Source organism: Cavia porcellus, unplaced genomic scaffold, assembly GCF_034190915.1.
Source record: "Cavia porcellus strain 051 isolate PalLab524CR breed Dunkin Hartley unplaced genomic scaffold, mCavPor4.1 scaffold_20, whole genome shotgun sequence".
NCBI classification, from domain to species: Eukaryota; Metazoa; Chordata; class Mammalia; order Rodentia; family Caviidae; genus Cavia; species Cavia porcellus.
In genome coordinates this window covers 27,913,662-27,930,666 of record NW_026947503.1, presented here as the reverse complement: position 1 = coordinate 27,930,666, position 17,005 = coordinate 27,913,662, and the positions used below count along the sequence as shown (strand labels likewise).

General features: G+C 36.8%; 1 protein-coding gene across 7 annotated transcripts in view; it reads right to left on the bottom strand.

Moving 5' to 3' along the window:
- The window catches only part of Tcf4 (transcription factor 4), a 331,213-nt gene that overhangs the window by 215,466 nt on the left and 98,742 nt on the right, over nt 1–17,005 (bottom strand). For all 7 annotated transcript variants that reach the window (XM_063231576.1, XM_063231579.1, XM_063231575.1 and 4 more), the window contains exons 4-5: nt 3,380–3,441; nt 186–282 (exon numbers count right to left, since the gene is read on the bottom strand). In XM_063231576.1, the coding sequence (XP_063087646.1) occupies nt 186–282; nt 3,380–3,441 (159 nt within the window). The remainder of the gene's footprint in view (nt 1–185; nt 283–3,379; nt 3,442–17,005) is intronic.

Sequence of the window (17,005 nt, the reverse complement as noted above, 5' to 3'; positions counted from 1 at the left end):
AACTGTAAAACTTAGTTTCCTAAATGTTTTTAACAAGCACAGGTTAGGAATATTTTTCTGTGATTTTAAAAAGCTGGCTAAATATTCAAGTCCCAAAATATTAGGGCTCTGTTTGAAGCACAGGTTCCCCTTCTGTAATAAAACATAAACACTCAGAATGAATTAATGTAAAATTTTAGTCTTACTTTGTATTCTGGAATTGACAAAAGGTGGAGAGAGATTGTCATGTGACCCAAGGTCCCTGCTGGTCATGTGGTCATAGGGAGTCCCATCTCCATAGTTCTGTAGGTAAACAACAGGGTAAGTTTTAATCTTACATTAATACATCAGCACATAAATACATCCCCACTGCTGAAACCTCTCTCAGCCAAAGCCAGAGTCTATTCTTCCTCTCCGGAACCTCTTTCCAGGGATGGTGTTCATCAGACTTCTAGAGTCCACAGAGTTCAATGTTCTTGAGAATAATAACAATGGTACCAACTACATGGAGTTGTTAATATGATTAAGTGAAATAATGGATATAAAACACCATACAAATATGAAGTACATTGAAAAACATTAATTTTTTTTCTGCTAAGTCTTCATTAAACCATGATTGTGCTATAAAGGAAAAATGATTCATAACCTACAATGGTTTATTTTTTAGAAAACCAGAGTAAAGCAACTTAGACAACAACTTAAAGTTATATGATATTCAACATTTAAGGTCTTACTATAGTTACTGTTATGCTTGTTAGAGAATTGGCTGCTTCTATTGGTAAGAATATAAAGATTAGAATATAATTATGAATGAATTAAATGCTTTAGCATAAATTAGTATTAATAGACTTGGACATAGTATGCCACACATACGCAAAAAAAGAATTCTAAAGCAACAATTTTTGGCAAAAATTTTTCATTATTATAATCATCTCCTTGGTTTGTTGAGAATTTAAAAGTATATTTAAGCTCTCGGTTTAAATTTAATGGAGAAATTTGATAACATGTAGAAAAGAGTTAAAATCATCTGTATTATATGATTCAAATCTTTGCCGAAAGTGCATAAAGTGATTTCCTCCCCCCAAAAAAGTAACTGCTCAGCTGGCTGAAATGCCCATAAAGTCTAAGTCAAATTTACTTAGTAGTATCAGTTGGGTGTCAGCCAAAGGGCAGGCTCTGCCTACACAAAATACATGGATATTGTGTGACACTGAAAAGCCATATTGCCACACTAGATACTGACCCAAACCCTAAAAAACCACCATTTTAACTGTCTTTTCCCATTTATAAAAATTAACTTGGATGATGCTGTAATCTAGTGGTGTCAGTATGTGAACATACAAAAAGATGCTACATTTTAAATATTTGTTAGGAAATTTCTATAGCAGACACTGCACCACAACAATTATTTTCATTAAGTATCATCATCCTACATAGTAGGCTAAAAATGTAATTTACATTATCTAACTTGAGTCTTGGCATAGTACTACAAATAAAAAATAATATCACCACTTGAATGCAAAAGGAGACAGACTTGCAAGGTTGTCCAGGTACAATTCTACAAATAATCTATCCTGGGCAAACTTCTTGGATTTAAAAAATATAACTTCCAACATACACAAATGCAAAATTATTCATCAATGCGTTCCTCAAGAAAAATGATACACAATAAAAGCTAAATTTAAAAGTCAGAATGATTCTAAATGGACTTCACCAAAACTTGATTAAAGTTATTAAATTTTAACTAATAATTTCCTATTCTTACTATGTGTATTCAGTTTCGCATTCACAGTACTGTAAAAATTATATACACTGTAACTATACATAGGAAAAAAAATTAAGTAAATCTGAATGAACTGAACAATAGGGGGAAGCTCTGTCATCTTTAGTTGCTGTCAAAGGGAATGGATTTATTTCTCCAAGTGCAGACTGTAACATGAGGAGAAGGAAAGATTTCCTCGGCCCATCCATATAATGCATTAGAATGTCAAGCTCGACAGCTGGTGTAAGGCTCAACAAAGTTCTCAGTAAGCTTAGAGATCCTGCTACACCCAGAAGACCAGTGTGAGGCTCACACAGTGAAGGACAGGTGGAAATGTGTAACTATGACTTACTTAAATGTCAATGTTCTGACAGCCTCAAGACCTCCTCTATCTCTAATGCCAAAATAGAGACCCTCCCATCCTAAACTGAAATGCGCACTTGCAGTAAAATATTATTCTCCTACTATAATGCTTGCTTTACCTTCAGTCAGCTGGGGAAGGGAGACAGGTTTGTTTTGGCAGGTGCATTAGCTCTACTTTTAACTTGGGACATCATATGAAGTATAAAACTTGCATGAATTTAGGAGAACTAAGAAAAGATTCAGCTAAAGTCACCACACACAAAGCATAAAGAACACATGGTTTCTTTTATATGAGAAACACAAAATATAAATAAAGAGTAAAATAAAAGATAATAAAGTAGGGAGACAGATCCTTTCCACATGAGAAGGGGATCAGGAGTTCAGGGAGGGGGAGGCAAAAGAAGAATCCAGATATGCTACATGCATGGACCAACTCACACAAGGAATGGAATCAGTATGAACTAATAAACACGTGCTAATAAAAGGTAAAAGCTGAAATGAATGGAATAAAAGACATTTTATACAAAATCATGTTTACAGTATTTAAAGTAGAAGAAACACAAAGAGACTCTGCTTTTGGATTTACATTTTACGACTCAATAAAAAGAGGCCTACAGAGATGAAATGACACATCCAGGGTCACACCCTTGTGGAACCACATGACTAAGTCGCCTCCCCTCCCCTATCCTATGATCTTCCATTACACTCAAAGGAGCAACCAATGATGATGGAAACAGCGGAAATGGGCAGCAAAGATATGACACCAGAAAAATGAATAAATCCAGCTGAGGACTCAAGACCATACTAGTAGACTTGTAACACATACAGGGTGAAATAGACTCAAATTTATTACTCAGATTATATCGGTAGGCTAGAAACTCATGCTGCCTCTTCATGTGTAACCTTTAATCTGTTCCACCAATCCATTACAGGGATGGTGTTGTTTTTAACATATGACTTTCTATAATACTAGATCAACAATTGGAAAAATCTAAGATCATATATTTTATAAAGGATTCTTTTGGTTAGCACAAATGGAACAGGAGTAAATTCCATAACAGTATCTAATAAGAGAATGAAAAAAAAAATCCCAAAGCAAGTCGATCCTCATTAAATTTAGCGTGTGTGTGTGTGTGTGTGTGTGTGTGTGTGTGTGTGTGTATCTGTTCAGACATATGTGTGTGTACCTGTGTATATGGAAAAACTCACCTTTGGTTTGTCAATTTACATATTTCAATGCCTGGCTGTGGGAAAAAAAAGATTAGATATACTTACCCTGGATGGGCTTGGATGTCCTCCATTCCCCCAGGACCCTGAGCTACTTCTGTCTTCTACATCTAGGGACAAGAGAAAAGTTCTTTAGGCTTTCTTGCAATAATTCTTTCTTTCTGTGTATGCACTTTGAAATTAATGTTTCAAATTAATCTCCTGTTGCCTTTAATTAAGAACCAGGCACCGGACTACCACGATGATAGTGGCTTCTGACCTATCTACTTAAATTAACTCATTTAAATTCACAGCAGAAATGAACTGGACCCTCAGGAACCAGAGGCATGCACATAAAAATTAGTTTCAATCCTTCAAAATGTTTGATTGCCTTGATTTTTATAGACATTAAACTGCAAGTTTTACTGAAATTCTTTAGCAAAATAAGTTTATAACATACAATAACACAACCTTAAACCAAAAGAGAAGTTAAATTGAGATAAATATCCATACTAACGGGTTCAGCATCCTTGCCACAGTGATTCTGGATACTTCCAGCTCTCTAGCCAAGATTTATTATGGCAGACAAAAAAGAAGCAACACAAAACATGAAATAAAAAAAGTATTCAGTGGCATACCTCCATCAGCACATTACAGGGCTCTCAGGGTTATTTGAAGGTTTTTTTTTTTTTTTCAATATTGAAACAAAACTTTCTCTTTTAAAAATCGTTTTAACTAGATGTAACACTTGGCCTCCAATCTTTAATCTGGGTTTTCAGTTGTGAAAATGAAAGTTACTATGAAATCACAAAGCCATGTTTTACATAGATAAATACTGGTGAAGGAACCAACTTAACCTGGAAAACTGGAATTCACTAAATTCTTTCCCAGCATGGATCTGAAACCAATGGATTATGTTGTTTTCTATGGGGAGAGGGGTACCCAAATAGAGGGTTATCATATTAATTACTTAAAACATTGCAGCATTTAAAATTACTCACTCTACATTTAGCAATGGTTTTGTGATTTTTGATGAAAGGCCCACTGTAAGCATAAAACATTTCCCTGTTATGTGATTTTGATCACAGTTGATAACAGACATCACCCACATTCTCTGATAGTAGTGGAAGAGGGAGTAAAACCCTGGTCCAGGCGACAAAATCCCATTTATTATGTTTCCTAACATTTCAGACATAAAGTTTATTCTCTTAATAATCTAATGTCACTCCTTTTATTACTGCTACTTTATTTGCAGAAGTAATCACCGTGTAATTGACTGATTGATTTTGGGAACAGTATAGTACAGAGTGTTACAGAGTATTTTAAGAGAGAACAGCAACAGCAACCAGCCTATTTGACACTAGACTCCGTCCCTCTTTCTTGCTCATTGTCTCCCTCACGCTCACTCTGGCTCTCTTCCTGCCTCCTTCCCTCCTTCCTACAAATAGTATGTCAGCTCCTCTTAAAGTTGGTGCTTCAGAAAGCAGCACAACTACAAACAGATGTTCCCGGTGGACAGTTAGAATCAGTGCTTGGTGTACTCTCGGGCACATGAACAAAACTCTGGGGATGAATCACATCCGGAGAAAAGGTGTAAAACTTGCCCCAAATCTGCTGTTTATTGTATATGTGGTGAACTGAACTACATAAAGAAGTTACTGTAACCCTCTGAGATCCTTACACGACTGAATTTTGCAACCTACATAGCTGTCTTTACTTTTACCTAAAAAAACCAAGTATTTTCAGACCGAAAAAGAGCATATAAATAACAAAATCTTTCAATCACTGATGGTCACAACCTGACTTCATTTTCACCTGTAGAAGCCAGACTCGATTATTTTAACAGCTTTCTCTTCTTCAATGCAGCCAAAAAGTAATAAGGGAACATATTTGAATCCTTCTAGCAAAAGACTTCATATTGTTTGGACTTATAAATTTATCCTTTCAACTTGAAAATAGGACTTTAAACATACAAAGTCTGCAGAGATAATACTGTTATTGTTATCTACCAGGGTAGGTCAGTAGTATCTACCAGGATCATTTTGCCCCCAGAAGACATTGGCAGCTGGGGAGACAGTTTTGGTTGTTACCATTTGGTGACAGGTCCTATTATCTTGAGGGTAGAGGTGAGGTACACTGCTAAAGATCCTACACAGGTACAGAACAGCCTTCTACAACCTTAAGTATTCTGGTTCCACATGTCAACTGTGTAGAGATTTACAAGCCCTATTCTAGAGGAGAAAAAATGAAATCAAACTGGAGAACAAGATGTAAGAGAATTTGATTTATAATTTAATAAGATCTTCTAGATGCAGGTTCATACACATTTGAACTCAGACTCAAGTCGAAATGTTTCACAAGACCTTTGTATACATCTCCTGTCCACCAATAAAGGGAAAATGATGGTCAACCAGCAGCCTGCTAATTAGCAAACAGATAAAACACATCAAAACTTGAGTATTCCCAACTGGGCAGTTTCAAAAGCGAGCAATCCACTAATTAAAAACGCTGGAAGTCAAGCTTTTTCAAAACAGGTTAAATACTGGCTGGGTTCCTTCACAATAAATTCTCAGCCAATCATATCTGACTTCTCTTTTCCAGTCTCCATCTTTCTATTTTCCTGACCTTGAGCCGCTGTGCTTTCCTTTCTGTTTCCTCCCCTTTATTGCTCTCTTTGGAACAGACTCTTGCCTCCCATTGCCTCCCGTTAGATCTAGAAGATGAGGACAAATCACTAGCTCCATCAAATCCAATAAATACAACCATCATATGAATTTTAATTGTATTTTACCTTGCGAAAAAAAATCTATGTAACTGGTGTTCATTTATCTACAGCAAGAAGAGACAAAGGTACAGCTTGGACAGCAGCAATTCATAATGAAGGCAAACATGCCACTTTTCGGTCATTCATTTCCATTTTGCCTCTACTAAGTTTCACCAGACCTGTCAGTCGGTGAGCAAGTATTTTTCTCAATGACTAGCTGAGTGTATCACAAAGTATCTCCACCTATATCTGGCATGCTTATTTCAAAGTGAGTTCCTAGGGCCCATCTCAGACCTGCTGAGTCTGGAACTCTAGGAGTGAGGCCAAGAAAATTGTGTTTTTAACAAGTATGCTAGGTAACATGCATATGTCCAGGTGGTGGACAACCAGGAGACCATACTATCAGAAACAGGCCAAATCATGCCCATACTACTTAGAGTAGCCTTCTCCTGCCTTATCTTAAAAGTCTTGTCTAGGACACCCTCCCATCTCATCTGTGTCCCCGTCATTCTTACCTGGACTCATTTTTATGTGCACCATGTAAATGGTCATCCCTTGCTCCCTGCTGGACACTGCACACTCTTGGACACTGCCATGTCTTTATTCCTGCAATTTTCTTTACCTAAATTGTTCCTCACTTCCCTCAACAACAGTATCACTTCATAGGGAATGAGCCTAAATATGTACTAAGATGCTGCTCAACACATATCTAATCATATCCCAATTTTATGTATCATAAAACTAAAGCTAAAATGGTATTAAAAACTTGCCCAAGCTATCAGTCAGTAGCAGAGCTGGAACAAAAGTACAGATGCTATAAGATGGTAGGACGGGGCTGGGGATTTAGCTCAGCGGCGTAAGCACCTGCTTTGCAAGCAGGCAGTCGTGAGTTCGATCCCTGGTACCGATAAAAAGGAAAAAGACAAAAAAAAAAAAAAAAAAAGATGGTAGGACAAGTAATGGCTCTTATCCACCACCATAAATGCCCCCGTGGTAAGAATTTCCTATCCACAACTACCTAGAACACTTTCCCCTCTCACTTCTCTCCAGATGGAACGAACAAATTTATTTGGCAGTTTCCAACCACACTTGTGTCACATCATAAGTGAATAAAATGAATACTTGAGAGAATCAAGGGGTTAAAATAATAAAAAAAAAACTGAAACAATAAAACCAGACATATGATGGGTTTATCAAAATCTGTATTGTAAAGAACTTAGTATCTGCTGAAAAAGGGCCAAAATTTTTAAGCAGAGAAAGCAAGAATGAAACACAACTGACAATGACTACCAGTCATTGTTCAGAAGAAACCTAACTAAATCTAGCACTGAATTCGTTGGGAATAATGTCAACGAGCCCTCAACACAGAGGACAGAATGTCACAGAGTTATGCATGATATCTGAAAAACAGTACATAAGGCTGACTCGATATTACAGTTTATTAAGTATATAGAACTCAGTACAGAAGTAACCATGTGGGTATATGTACAGCTATGTAGCTAGACATTTTATGCAATACCAAACTATGATATATGTTCCTTATAGGAAAGAAACATCCTTAACTCTGAGTACCTCTGAGTACCTTGTGTGACACAGAACAGTGGTTGGGCTCATTAGTAAGTCACTGACTTAGAAGACTGCAAGGACAAGAAAGACATATTGTGATATAAGGAATCTGTACATCTAGATGGTGAGACAAAGCAATACACAGGAAAAAGGTACGTGAAGTCCACTAGCACAGTGTAGTAATGAGGGGTTTTCTAAATATTCAGTTTTCTTCTTTCCCTTTTTCTCCTGCCACCCTCCACTCAAGATTGGAATGAAAAGCAAAGAAAGCCTCGACAGAAAGAGAAAAGAGATATGAACAGCAAGTGCATATAAAATTATTCTTCCCTAAACCTGAAATGGGCTCAACTGTTCAAGATTTTCTCTAATTTCTGATTTTATTTCAACTAGGATAGATGTGGTACCTTACCCAGGACTGACAGCTGCTCTGGGAAGCAGCAACAGAGCAATCTGGAAATTGTCATTTTTTGTATTAGTTCTACATGAGGCCACTCTAAAACATCTGGCATTTCAGGGCTAAATTGCAGGTGTTCGTTTGGGCAGAAGTAGAACCAAGCACTCCACTTAAAGAAATAGAGATAGGGGGCTGGGGATTTAGCTCAGCGGCATAAGCACCTGCCTTGCAAGCAGGCAGTCATGAGTTCGATCCCCAGTACAGATAAAAATGAAAAAGACAAGAAAAAAAAAAGAAAAGAAAGAAAGAAATAGAGATAGAATTCTTGATTTCTATGATTTTTCCATACATGCTCATTATTCTTAGGATCTGATCACCCAAATCACTTGGCTTCTGTTGATAGTGAGATCAAAGCTATCAGACTAGATGAATTGTACAAAGCCTAGCCCTGGAAGTTGAGGGGAGCCCTGTTTCAGCAGTGATTCAGCCTCGCCCAACTCCATGGTGTGAGCAAGTCACTGGCCTCTCTGAACTTATTTTTGTGAACTGTAAAATAAGCTAGTTTGATTTCCATTCTTGGAAATAGGGCAGGCTAGTATATTTGGACAACTCTCCCACGGAAAACTAAAAATGATGGATAACATTTTTTTATATCTTCTTAAAAATACTAATGAGCTGACAAGATAGGAAAGAATTATCAAGCCAAAATCAAAGTGAAAGCTGAAACCCAGCGAGGAAGAAAAGGCATTTTTGCCCCAAGGACACTGTCAATCTAGAAAATGTAATGGCCTCTTGGGTCAAGGAGAACAAAAATGAAAACTTAAGAGCATCCAAAGCCAGTGTCTAACAGAAGACAAGGGGACAACAGCATTTGGAACTTTAAGGAGTTACTGTTAGAGCACATAAGGTAAATTATACTTGCTAAACACGTAGGCAAGTACCTGGTCCATAATAAATAGTGTGCTCAATGACCAATCCCTACCATCCTGAATATTCAGTAATCAATACCCTCCAATATCTAAGATAATCAAACCACTTACACTGTAAAAGTGTGACTTATATAAGAAAATCTTAGTTGCCCATCTTTATGACTTGTAGTTCTGTGAAACTAGAGAGACTTTTATGTACTCTCTAGGATCTTAAAAACATCAATAAACTTCAGACAAGTCCTAATCTTCCCCCTGAACATTTATGGCACAAGTAAAATAAGCAGTAGACTGACTCAATGACTTGGTTTATCTCTGGAATATTCCCTCTGTATGCTATGTAAATGGTGTTCTGTCAAAAATTATATATGCCAACCAGAGGCACAAGCTCAGAACACAAACTGAATGTTATGTTAAGTTTAACTTGAAACAAACATGTGAGACCTACCTGACTATACTGATTAGAAGCAGAGTTGTGAATCAGTCTAGAACATGCTTAATTCCCAAGACCTGATAGTCTCCCAAAGTCACAGAAACAAAGTGGTATTTTGGCAGTGTTCTCCCAGTCTGCAAATTCTTGCTCTTTCCTAATGAAAGAATCTACATATTCAGAATGTGTTTGGAGACTGAGGAGGTTGAGTTCTTCCAGGAAAGATAATCATTCGGAAACATGTTGAAGTCTACACTGCCTCAAATCCGTCTCCCTTCCACAACAGATACTATTAAATATCCTGCACACCATTATGGGGACTCACAGACTGCGTACATCTGCGGCTCCTACTAATTTCCTAGTCCAGGAAGAACCCTTGGCTGAGCCCTCCACACAAACTGAGATGGCATATGCTCTCCGTCAGTGCCAGATGAATTTAGAGTTCAAAATATTTCATCAGCAAAGAGCGTGTTAAGGATGTGCACATTTTCATTAGCACCCAGTATAATAAGAGCTCTCGGTAGAGTAATGTGGAGTCGAATCTGAGCAGTGGCACAGACATAGGATGAGTTGAGGAGCAGCTCCAAATATTGATAGACCATGTCCACACATCCACGATCATTTCTGCTTTCTATTAGAAACAACGTATGATGCTTCATCGTGAGCGATCTGAGCTGATGAAAAATTTCCATCACTTTCCAAATTGGACTGGGCAGAAAATGAAGGTGTCGCCCATACTTCTCCCACAAACCCTGAGATATATCAACTACCAAGAGTGCATGACTGGGATTTACACGTTCAGATCACTGCTGTCAGCTGGAACTTTTCTCAGAGCCAATGGATTTCCATACTAACTTAATCTGAAAATGAAAGGATGAAACAGAGAGGGTGGGGGAAAAGATAAACTGTGAAATAACTGAGGGAAAAGTAAAAAAAAAAATGTTCAGAAAGAAATCTTTGCAACATTTTAGCCTTTATTCACCTGTAACTTAAATGTTCATTAATATCTTTTGTATCTTCCTGACATTTAAAAAATAAACTATTTTTTCAAAATGACCATTAAACTATCTCAGATACATATCAATTCCATTGTTCAGTGTTATATAATAGAAAGAACTGTCATGTCACATGAAATTTTGAGTAATAATGTTACAAATGTCAATGTCAATCTCCATTTTGAAACTCAGAGTTCTTTTGGAAAACTCAAGATAGACAGTTAAATTATGAAACTGAAACAAAAGTAACCCTGAAGCCTTTAGTATTTATCAAGCTCTGCAATTTGGAGATGTCAAAGATAATCTTTCTTGAATAGTATTCTAGGCTAAATAATCAGTATGAAGCACCAAGATAGGTGCTATGGTGAGAGTGATGCAGAAATCTTTCAAAACTTGGGGACCAGCTTGCCAGGGTTTTCCATCTAAAGTGAATCCTTTTAGGATTATGGCTTTCTAAGTAAGAACTTAGAAAGAAGAAAAGCCATGATAACTTAGGCAAGCATGGAGTAATATGAATGGTATATGCTTCTTTGACTTTTTAAAACATGACCATCTAAAAGCATTTAATAAAAAGACTTAATCAACCTTACTGCGATAAGACTCTTAGAGAATAGAAAGGGAAGACCAATTGCAAGAAAATCATTATGTATAAAAAAGAGTGTTGGGGAAGCTAGGTTCCACCTAACCCCAACATTATACAACTTCTAAGTGCCTAATTAAAGGTGAAGCTACTCAGGTGCATTTTTTAACAGGTGCTTGTACCTTTAAAAAATATATTTGCCAGGCCTGGTGGCTCACACCTGTAATCCCAGTACTCAGAAGGCTGAGGCAGCAGAACTGCCTTGAGTTTGAGGCCAGCCTGGGCTACACGGTGAGTTCAAGACCAGGGTCAACTACATAGTGAAAACTTATCTTAAGTAACCAAAAATAACAACAAACAATAATAACAATAATATACACATATTTGCAAATGTACATGCAAAGCAGAAAAAACAAGAGGCAAACATTTTATAAAATAAAATATTAAAAAGAGAAACAAATTTAAGAATATTGCTTCATTTCCTAACAGAACAGAATCTGTAATTAATAATGTACATGTAATTAAACATGTATTTTTCAAATCACATATAATTTTTATGATACAAAATCCATAATACTGTAATGATGCAAGAAATACAAATAGATTAAGTCCCTGTTTGGTTAAGAATTTATTACATCCATTAATTTATTCTTGGGGAGAGTCAACATGAAATAGGCAACAGTCTCCTCTTTTCCCTCTGCACCTCTTTGCTCCCTGGGGTGCTATTTGTGAGGTTCTGAGAAGAGGAGGCGGCCTTAATTGAAATATTTGTAAGCTGTAATTGCTCAGTGTAACTATGGTGCTGGGTCCACTTCTCCCAAATGACATTCTTTCTGCTTTTTCCCTTCTTCTATTTCCTTCTATACTTTAACAAAATTCATTTTCCTATTTCTTCTGTTCTCACTCTACTCATCCATTATTCCAACTGCTTCACTAACACTAGTGAAACCAACAGATTTAAATATTCAAAAAACTGCCCTAAAACCTAGATCTTTTTTTTTTTTTTTAACATAGTCACATTTGCAGAAAATAATCTCTCCTGTACTGGTTTTCATTTATCCTTTCAACCTTGTAATCCCTCCACCTGTGTTTAACACCACATGGAATGACCTAGCAATAGCAACCAATCAATCTTACATATTATTTTTAAGGGTCATGTCTTAGTTTTAGGCCAATTTTCTCTGTATTTAGGCTCAAATGTGCAAACCACACTGTATTACTCTGCAAAACATCAATGAGAAGGCTTAATTAAGTAACACTGACAGATAAATCCATTTCTTTCGCAGTAATCAAATCAAAGGAGGTTGACATAACACAGGAACTTAATACAGTTATTCCCTTGTAATTGGAAAAAGGCCCTTTACTTCTCATTAAAGCAATCTTCTGGGTATTGGCATAATAAGAAGGCTCAGAGCTTTAATACTGCCCTATAAAAGTCTCAAGACACAGAACTCTTAAGCAAACAAGCCAGATTATCTAATTCCTTGATCACAGCAGAACAAGTAGTTCCCACTGTTTTAAACTACTAATTCTTTATCTCAGTTACAACTAAGAAGAGGTAAATCAGTATCAAACACATATAATGAAAATCTGTAAAAATCCATAAACTGTTTACAGTTTTATAACTATACTTACACATGTACTTGAAGGGAAGCAGTCTGTTAAAAATGAATTTGAAATAAATTTAAAATGTGAAATTGTGATGGTTTGGATTAGGGGGAAATCTCTCTTGAATTCATGAGCTCAGTAGTACATATTTTACCTAAATTTATAGCCTGATATTTAACCATCCAACTTTGTTAATCAGAATTATGAGAGCATAGAAATTCAGGTAAAACGCTTACTGTCTGTAGAATATTCAGAACAGAAGTTGTCTGGTCTAGTGTAGTTTGCTCAGACTAGGCCAAGATTCAAAAGGACTACAACTATATTATACCCCATTCACATACTCAAACTCACCCAAATCAATCTTTACTCACTCATTCAAATTTTGAGAGAATTCCTGTTGTTATGATTGTAGCAAATTTTTCAGGAAAGGTAATTTATAATCTATGTTATATGCACTGATTCCCAAAAGTTGGCTGACCATCACAATAATGAATTTCATTTAAGAAACACAGACCCTCCAGCCTTGTCTGAAAACTAATACAGAAAAGATCAAAGGGTGGTTAAAAAAATACATTTTAAAAAAATTTTTCTTACATTTTCCTTTTTTTTTTAAGCTTTGAAAGTGTTTAGCTACAATTTAACTACAATAGTTTAACCATGCATTGCTTCTGAACCATTTGTGAGTAGGTTTACCAAGCATATTTACCCCTTTGAATTTCTGTGTGCATTTTGTAAGAGTAAAAACTGCACAGATATCAAAATCAGGGAATTTATCATTGAAATGGTAAATCCATAACAGGGAAATCTGGCACTTTCCTCTCTTTGATAGAAAACCCTATCCAAGGTCATGCAAAGTGTTACATCTCTCTCATCTATTTTAATCAAAAATACTTCCTCAATCATTCTTTCCTTTTTGTGGCTGGAATTCTTGAAGAACACAGCAAGTTACTTTAAAGGATGCTTCTCAGTTTAGAATGACCTAAGGCTTCCTCACAACTATTCAAGTAAATATAAACATTATATAAAAGCCTTGTAGGGCTAGAGCAAGGCTCTATGTAATCTTCAGCACCATTAATAAGAAAAACCTCCTATCTTTCCCAGGATATCAAATCCAGAGTCCTGTGCTAACATGTTGGTTCGCCTCTCAGTTGTTATGCTAATGTTGGTCACTTGGTCAAGGTGAATTCTCCATTGCATACTTAAAACTCTTGCTGATCAATTCATCAGCAAACTAGACAGATACACTTTAAAATCATTAAAACTAATATTTAATTATGTGCTAATGGATGAAATTAAAGATCAAAAGCATACAAGGTGAAAAATGAAAATTTATTCATCCCTATTCTGAATACCCAGTTCAGTTCCCAAGCTATTCTTATGGTTTCTCTGCTAGGTGCTCGTGATTCTTATATCGGAACACGTATAGTACAGTCAATACTCAACTTGACACTTTTGTTCTTTTTTAATCAATTAAAACTATTCCAAAGTTGCTTATTTATAATGTAGTGACAGTTCAATGGATACAATCATTAGTGAAAGACCTATGACCTAGGTGATGTTAGGAAGGACAGGAACAAGAACAGGAGGACAAGAAAAAGAATACGTTGAATATATTGCTCTATTAACTTTGAAGGAATTCGGCCAAGATGAAGACAAAATTAATGCATAAGGCCAAACCGAGTCATCCATTCTATCTTAAGAGGCATGCACTGTATAATCTGATGATTAAAATAAGGTTTGTCTTAACAGTACCATGTCCCAACTGCACCCAAAGGGGGAGAGAGGTGCACCTGTGACAGAAAGACATCTAGTATGGCTTCCACAGGGTGGCAAAAATAACAGTGAGAAATGTCTAACATATTTAAGGGGGATGTGAATTGATCCCTCAAAAGAATACGTTCTCACTTTTACACAGCAGGTGTACAAATGAATTACCACCATGGGAAAGAGTGCACTTGGCCGCAGAAAAGACTGGGAAAAACTCTGCCATTTGACAGAACTTATACATACCACGCAGCAGGGAGTGAGCTAACTTTCTGTAATCAATATGAGGTGGAAATGACCCCTTTACCCGTTGGTTAACATCCTTGTCATGTTATACACTGAACACTGCTGACAGACTTCAATCCTAACTTACAAAGGCTTAGGAAATTTTCTTCACAATTCCACGTCAGCCAAATGGCTGACAGACATTGGCAAAGGTTTTCCTTACTTGGGTTCGTGTGTGTGTATGTGTGTGTGTGCGCATGTGTATGTGTCTGTGTAATATCAGCATATACACACTTGAATTTCCTAATTATTTAATATTAATGATTGTGTCAAAAACAGATTCCATATGTTGTAACTTGTTCAATTGATATCTTCTAGATTTTAATCAAATCAGTCAGAAATCTGTCTGATGACAAGGACTTCACATCTTTTTTTGTCTTTTTTTTTTTTTTTTTTTTTTTGTCTTTTTCATTTTTATCGGTACCGGGGATTGAACTCACGACTGCCTGCTTGCAAGACAGGCGCTTATGCCACTGAGCTAAATCCCCAGTCCCAGGATTTCACATCTTATCTCACAGTAACTTAACCACACTTCTGTATTATGCTTTCTTCTTTTCCAATTTTTACATATTCATCAATTAAAATGACATATCTAGAATGATTTAAAGAAAGAAACTGGAATCAAGGGAATATATAGACTTAAAAGTGAGCAGGCAGAAATCACTTTTATTTTTTCTTTCCCCACTGGGTTCTTACTAGGAGTTACATCTCCTTTCTTCCCCCCACCCTTTCTGAGACAGGGTCTTGCTGAATTATCCACGTTGGGCTCAAACTTGCAATCCTCTTGCCTCAGGTTCCCACAATGCTGCAATTACAAGCTGTGCCAATGCCACCATGACTGGCTCAAAATTATTTTTAAAGAAGTAGAAAAAAAAATCAAAAGGAAAAAAATATCCTACACACAGATCATGCTCTATAAGGCTTATTTTCACGCTTACATGCTGCCACAATCACCTTTTTAATTCTAACAGGCAAAAAGAACACTCACTAAATACTTTCAAGAAAAGGAGCACTGGATAGCATTAAAATGACCAACTTTTCCTATCTGGCGACATTCATTTTGAATCACATGAGCTATGGCAACAACAGTGCTCGCTTCCTGTCTGTGCTATCCTGTATGACATCCATCTGCAAAAGGCCCAGGGCTATGATTCTATGTCTACAATGGCAAACATGGCTCATGTGATGGCAAACCTTTTAGAGCTTTCAATGACAAGCAACAGCCTGCAGTGGCATGCATGCCATGGGTTTGCCACCACATTTCCCTCAACTACACTGCTGTACAAACTTTCACCTTCAAGATCTTTAAAACAGTCACCTAACTCAAATACTGAAGACATACCTGAGTTTGTATCATTCCAGCTTTGGAAATAGAAACTGGAACAAACTAGACAGTGATAATGGATGCTTTCTCAGACGTAAACATACCAGCTTGGTGGGAACAAGATATATAAGTCGCACATTCTAGTAATCTACAACTTAGATTCCTCCTGTGTTTGCCCACTTGGTAACCTAATGGCAAACCAGGCAGGATGAAATGAACTGTTATGTCCTGTGTTACAAATCCAGTTCAGTAAAGCCATACTTCTTCCTCAGGAATGCAGAAATGTCCTTAGTTTGAAAGGCGATGGACGCAAAGCCCCAAGGAATGACAATAACCAGGCATCTTGAGAGCAAACAAGAAGGGGTTCAGGGAAGCCTAAGATGTCCTAGAGAATAATGATTTATCTGATGAGATTAGAAGGTCTGATTAGAAAAGATGCCCTCCTAACAGAGCAAAGATAGCAATGTAACTTTAAGATTCTGTTATGGGGAAAACCAGTGCCTGCCAAATGCGGTCTGTAACAGCACAGGCTAGCCGTGAGCGATACAGTGGGAAAATAGCCACTAAGCCAGATTTTATTTGATTTGTACTGATGATTTTTATTAGAATACATGGATCATTGCTTCAACCTTTCCATGTAAAACCAAATCAAATTCAAAAACTCACACATCAGTCACCTAACCTTATGTCATTCCTTCTGGTTTACTAAAGTGGAGCCACATTTCGGCTGATCTGTCCTCGATAAATTGTTCTGCTACTTGAAACTGGTGGGCCAAATTTGGGGAGGCAAGTGGTACACAAAAGAAACCACAGAATCTGCAATTATAAATAAAGCCAAAGAAAAGAAATACTGAAAGCTTCATAAATATGGGGAAAGATCAAAACAATCTATAGCAAATGCAAAACAAGATAAGATGAATTCTCTTCATTGCATTCATGTGCTCTCATTTGTTCTTAAAATGGTCCATTTGCCCCAGATCTTCTTTCATCATCCTTTAACTCAATGCTCTGTACAGAACTCTGCAAAGCACTGCTCGGAAACCATAGAAAGTCTGCGAT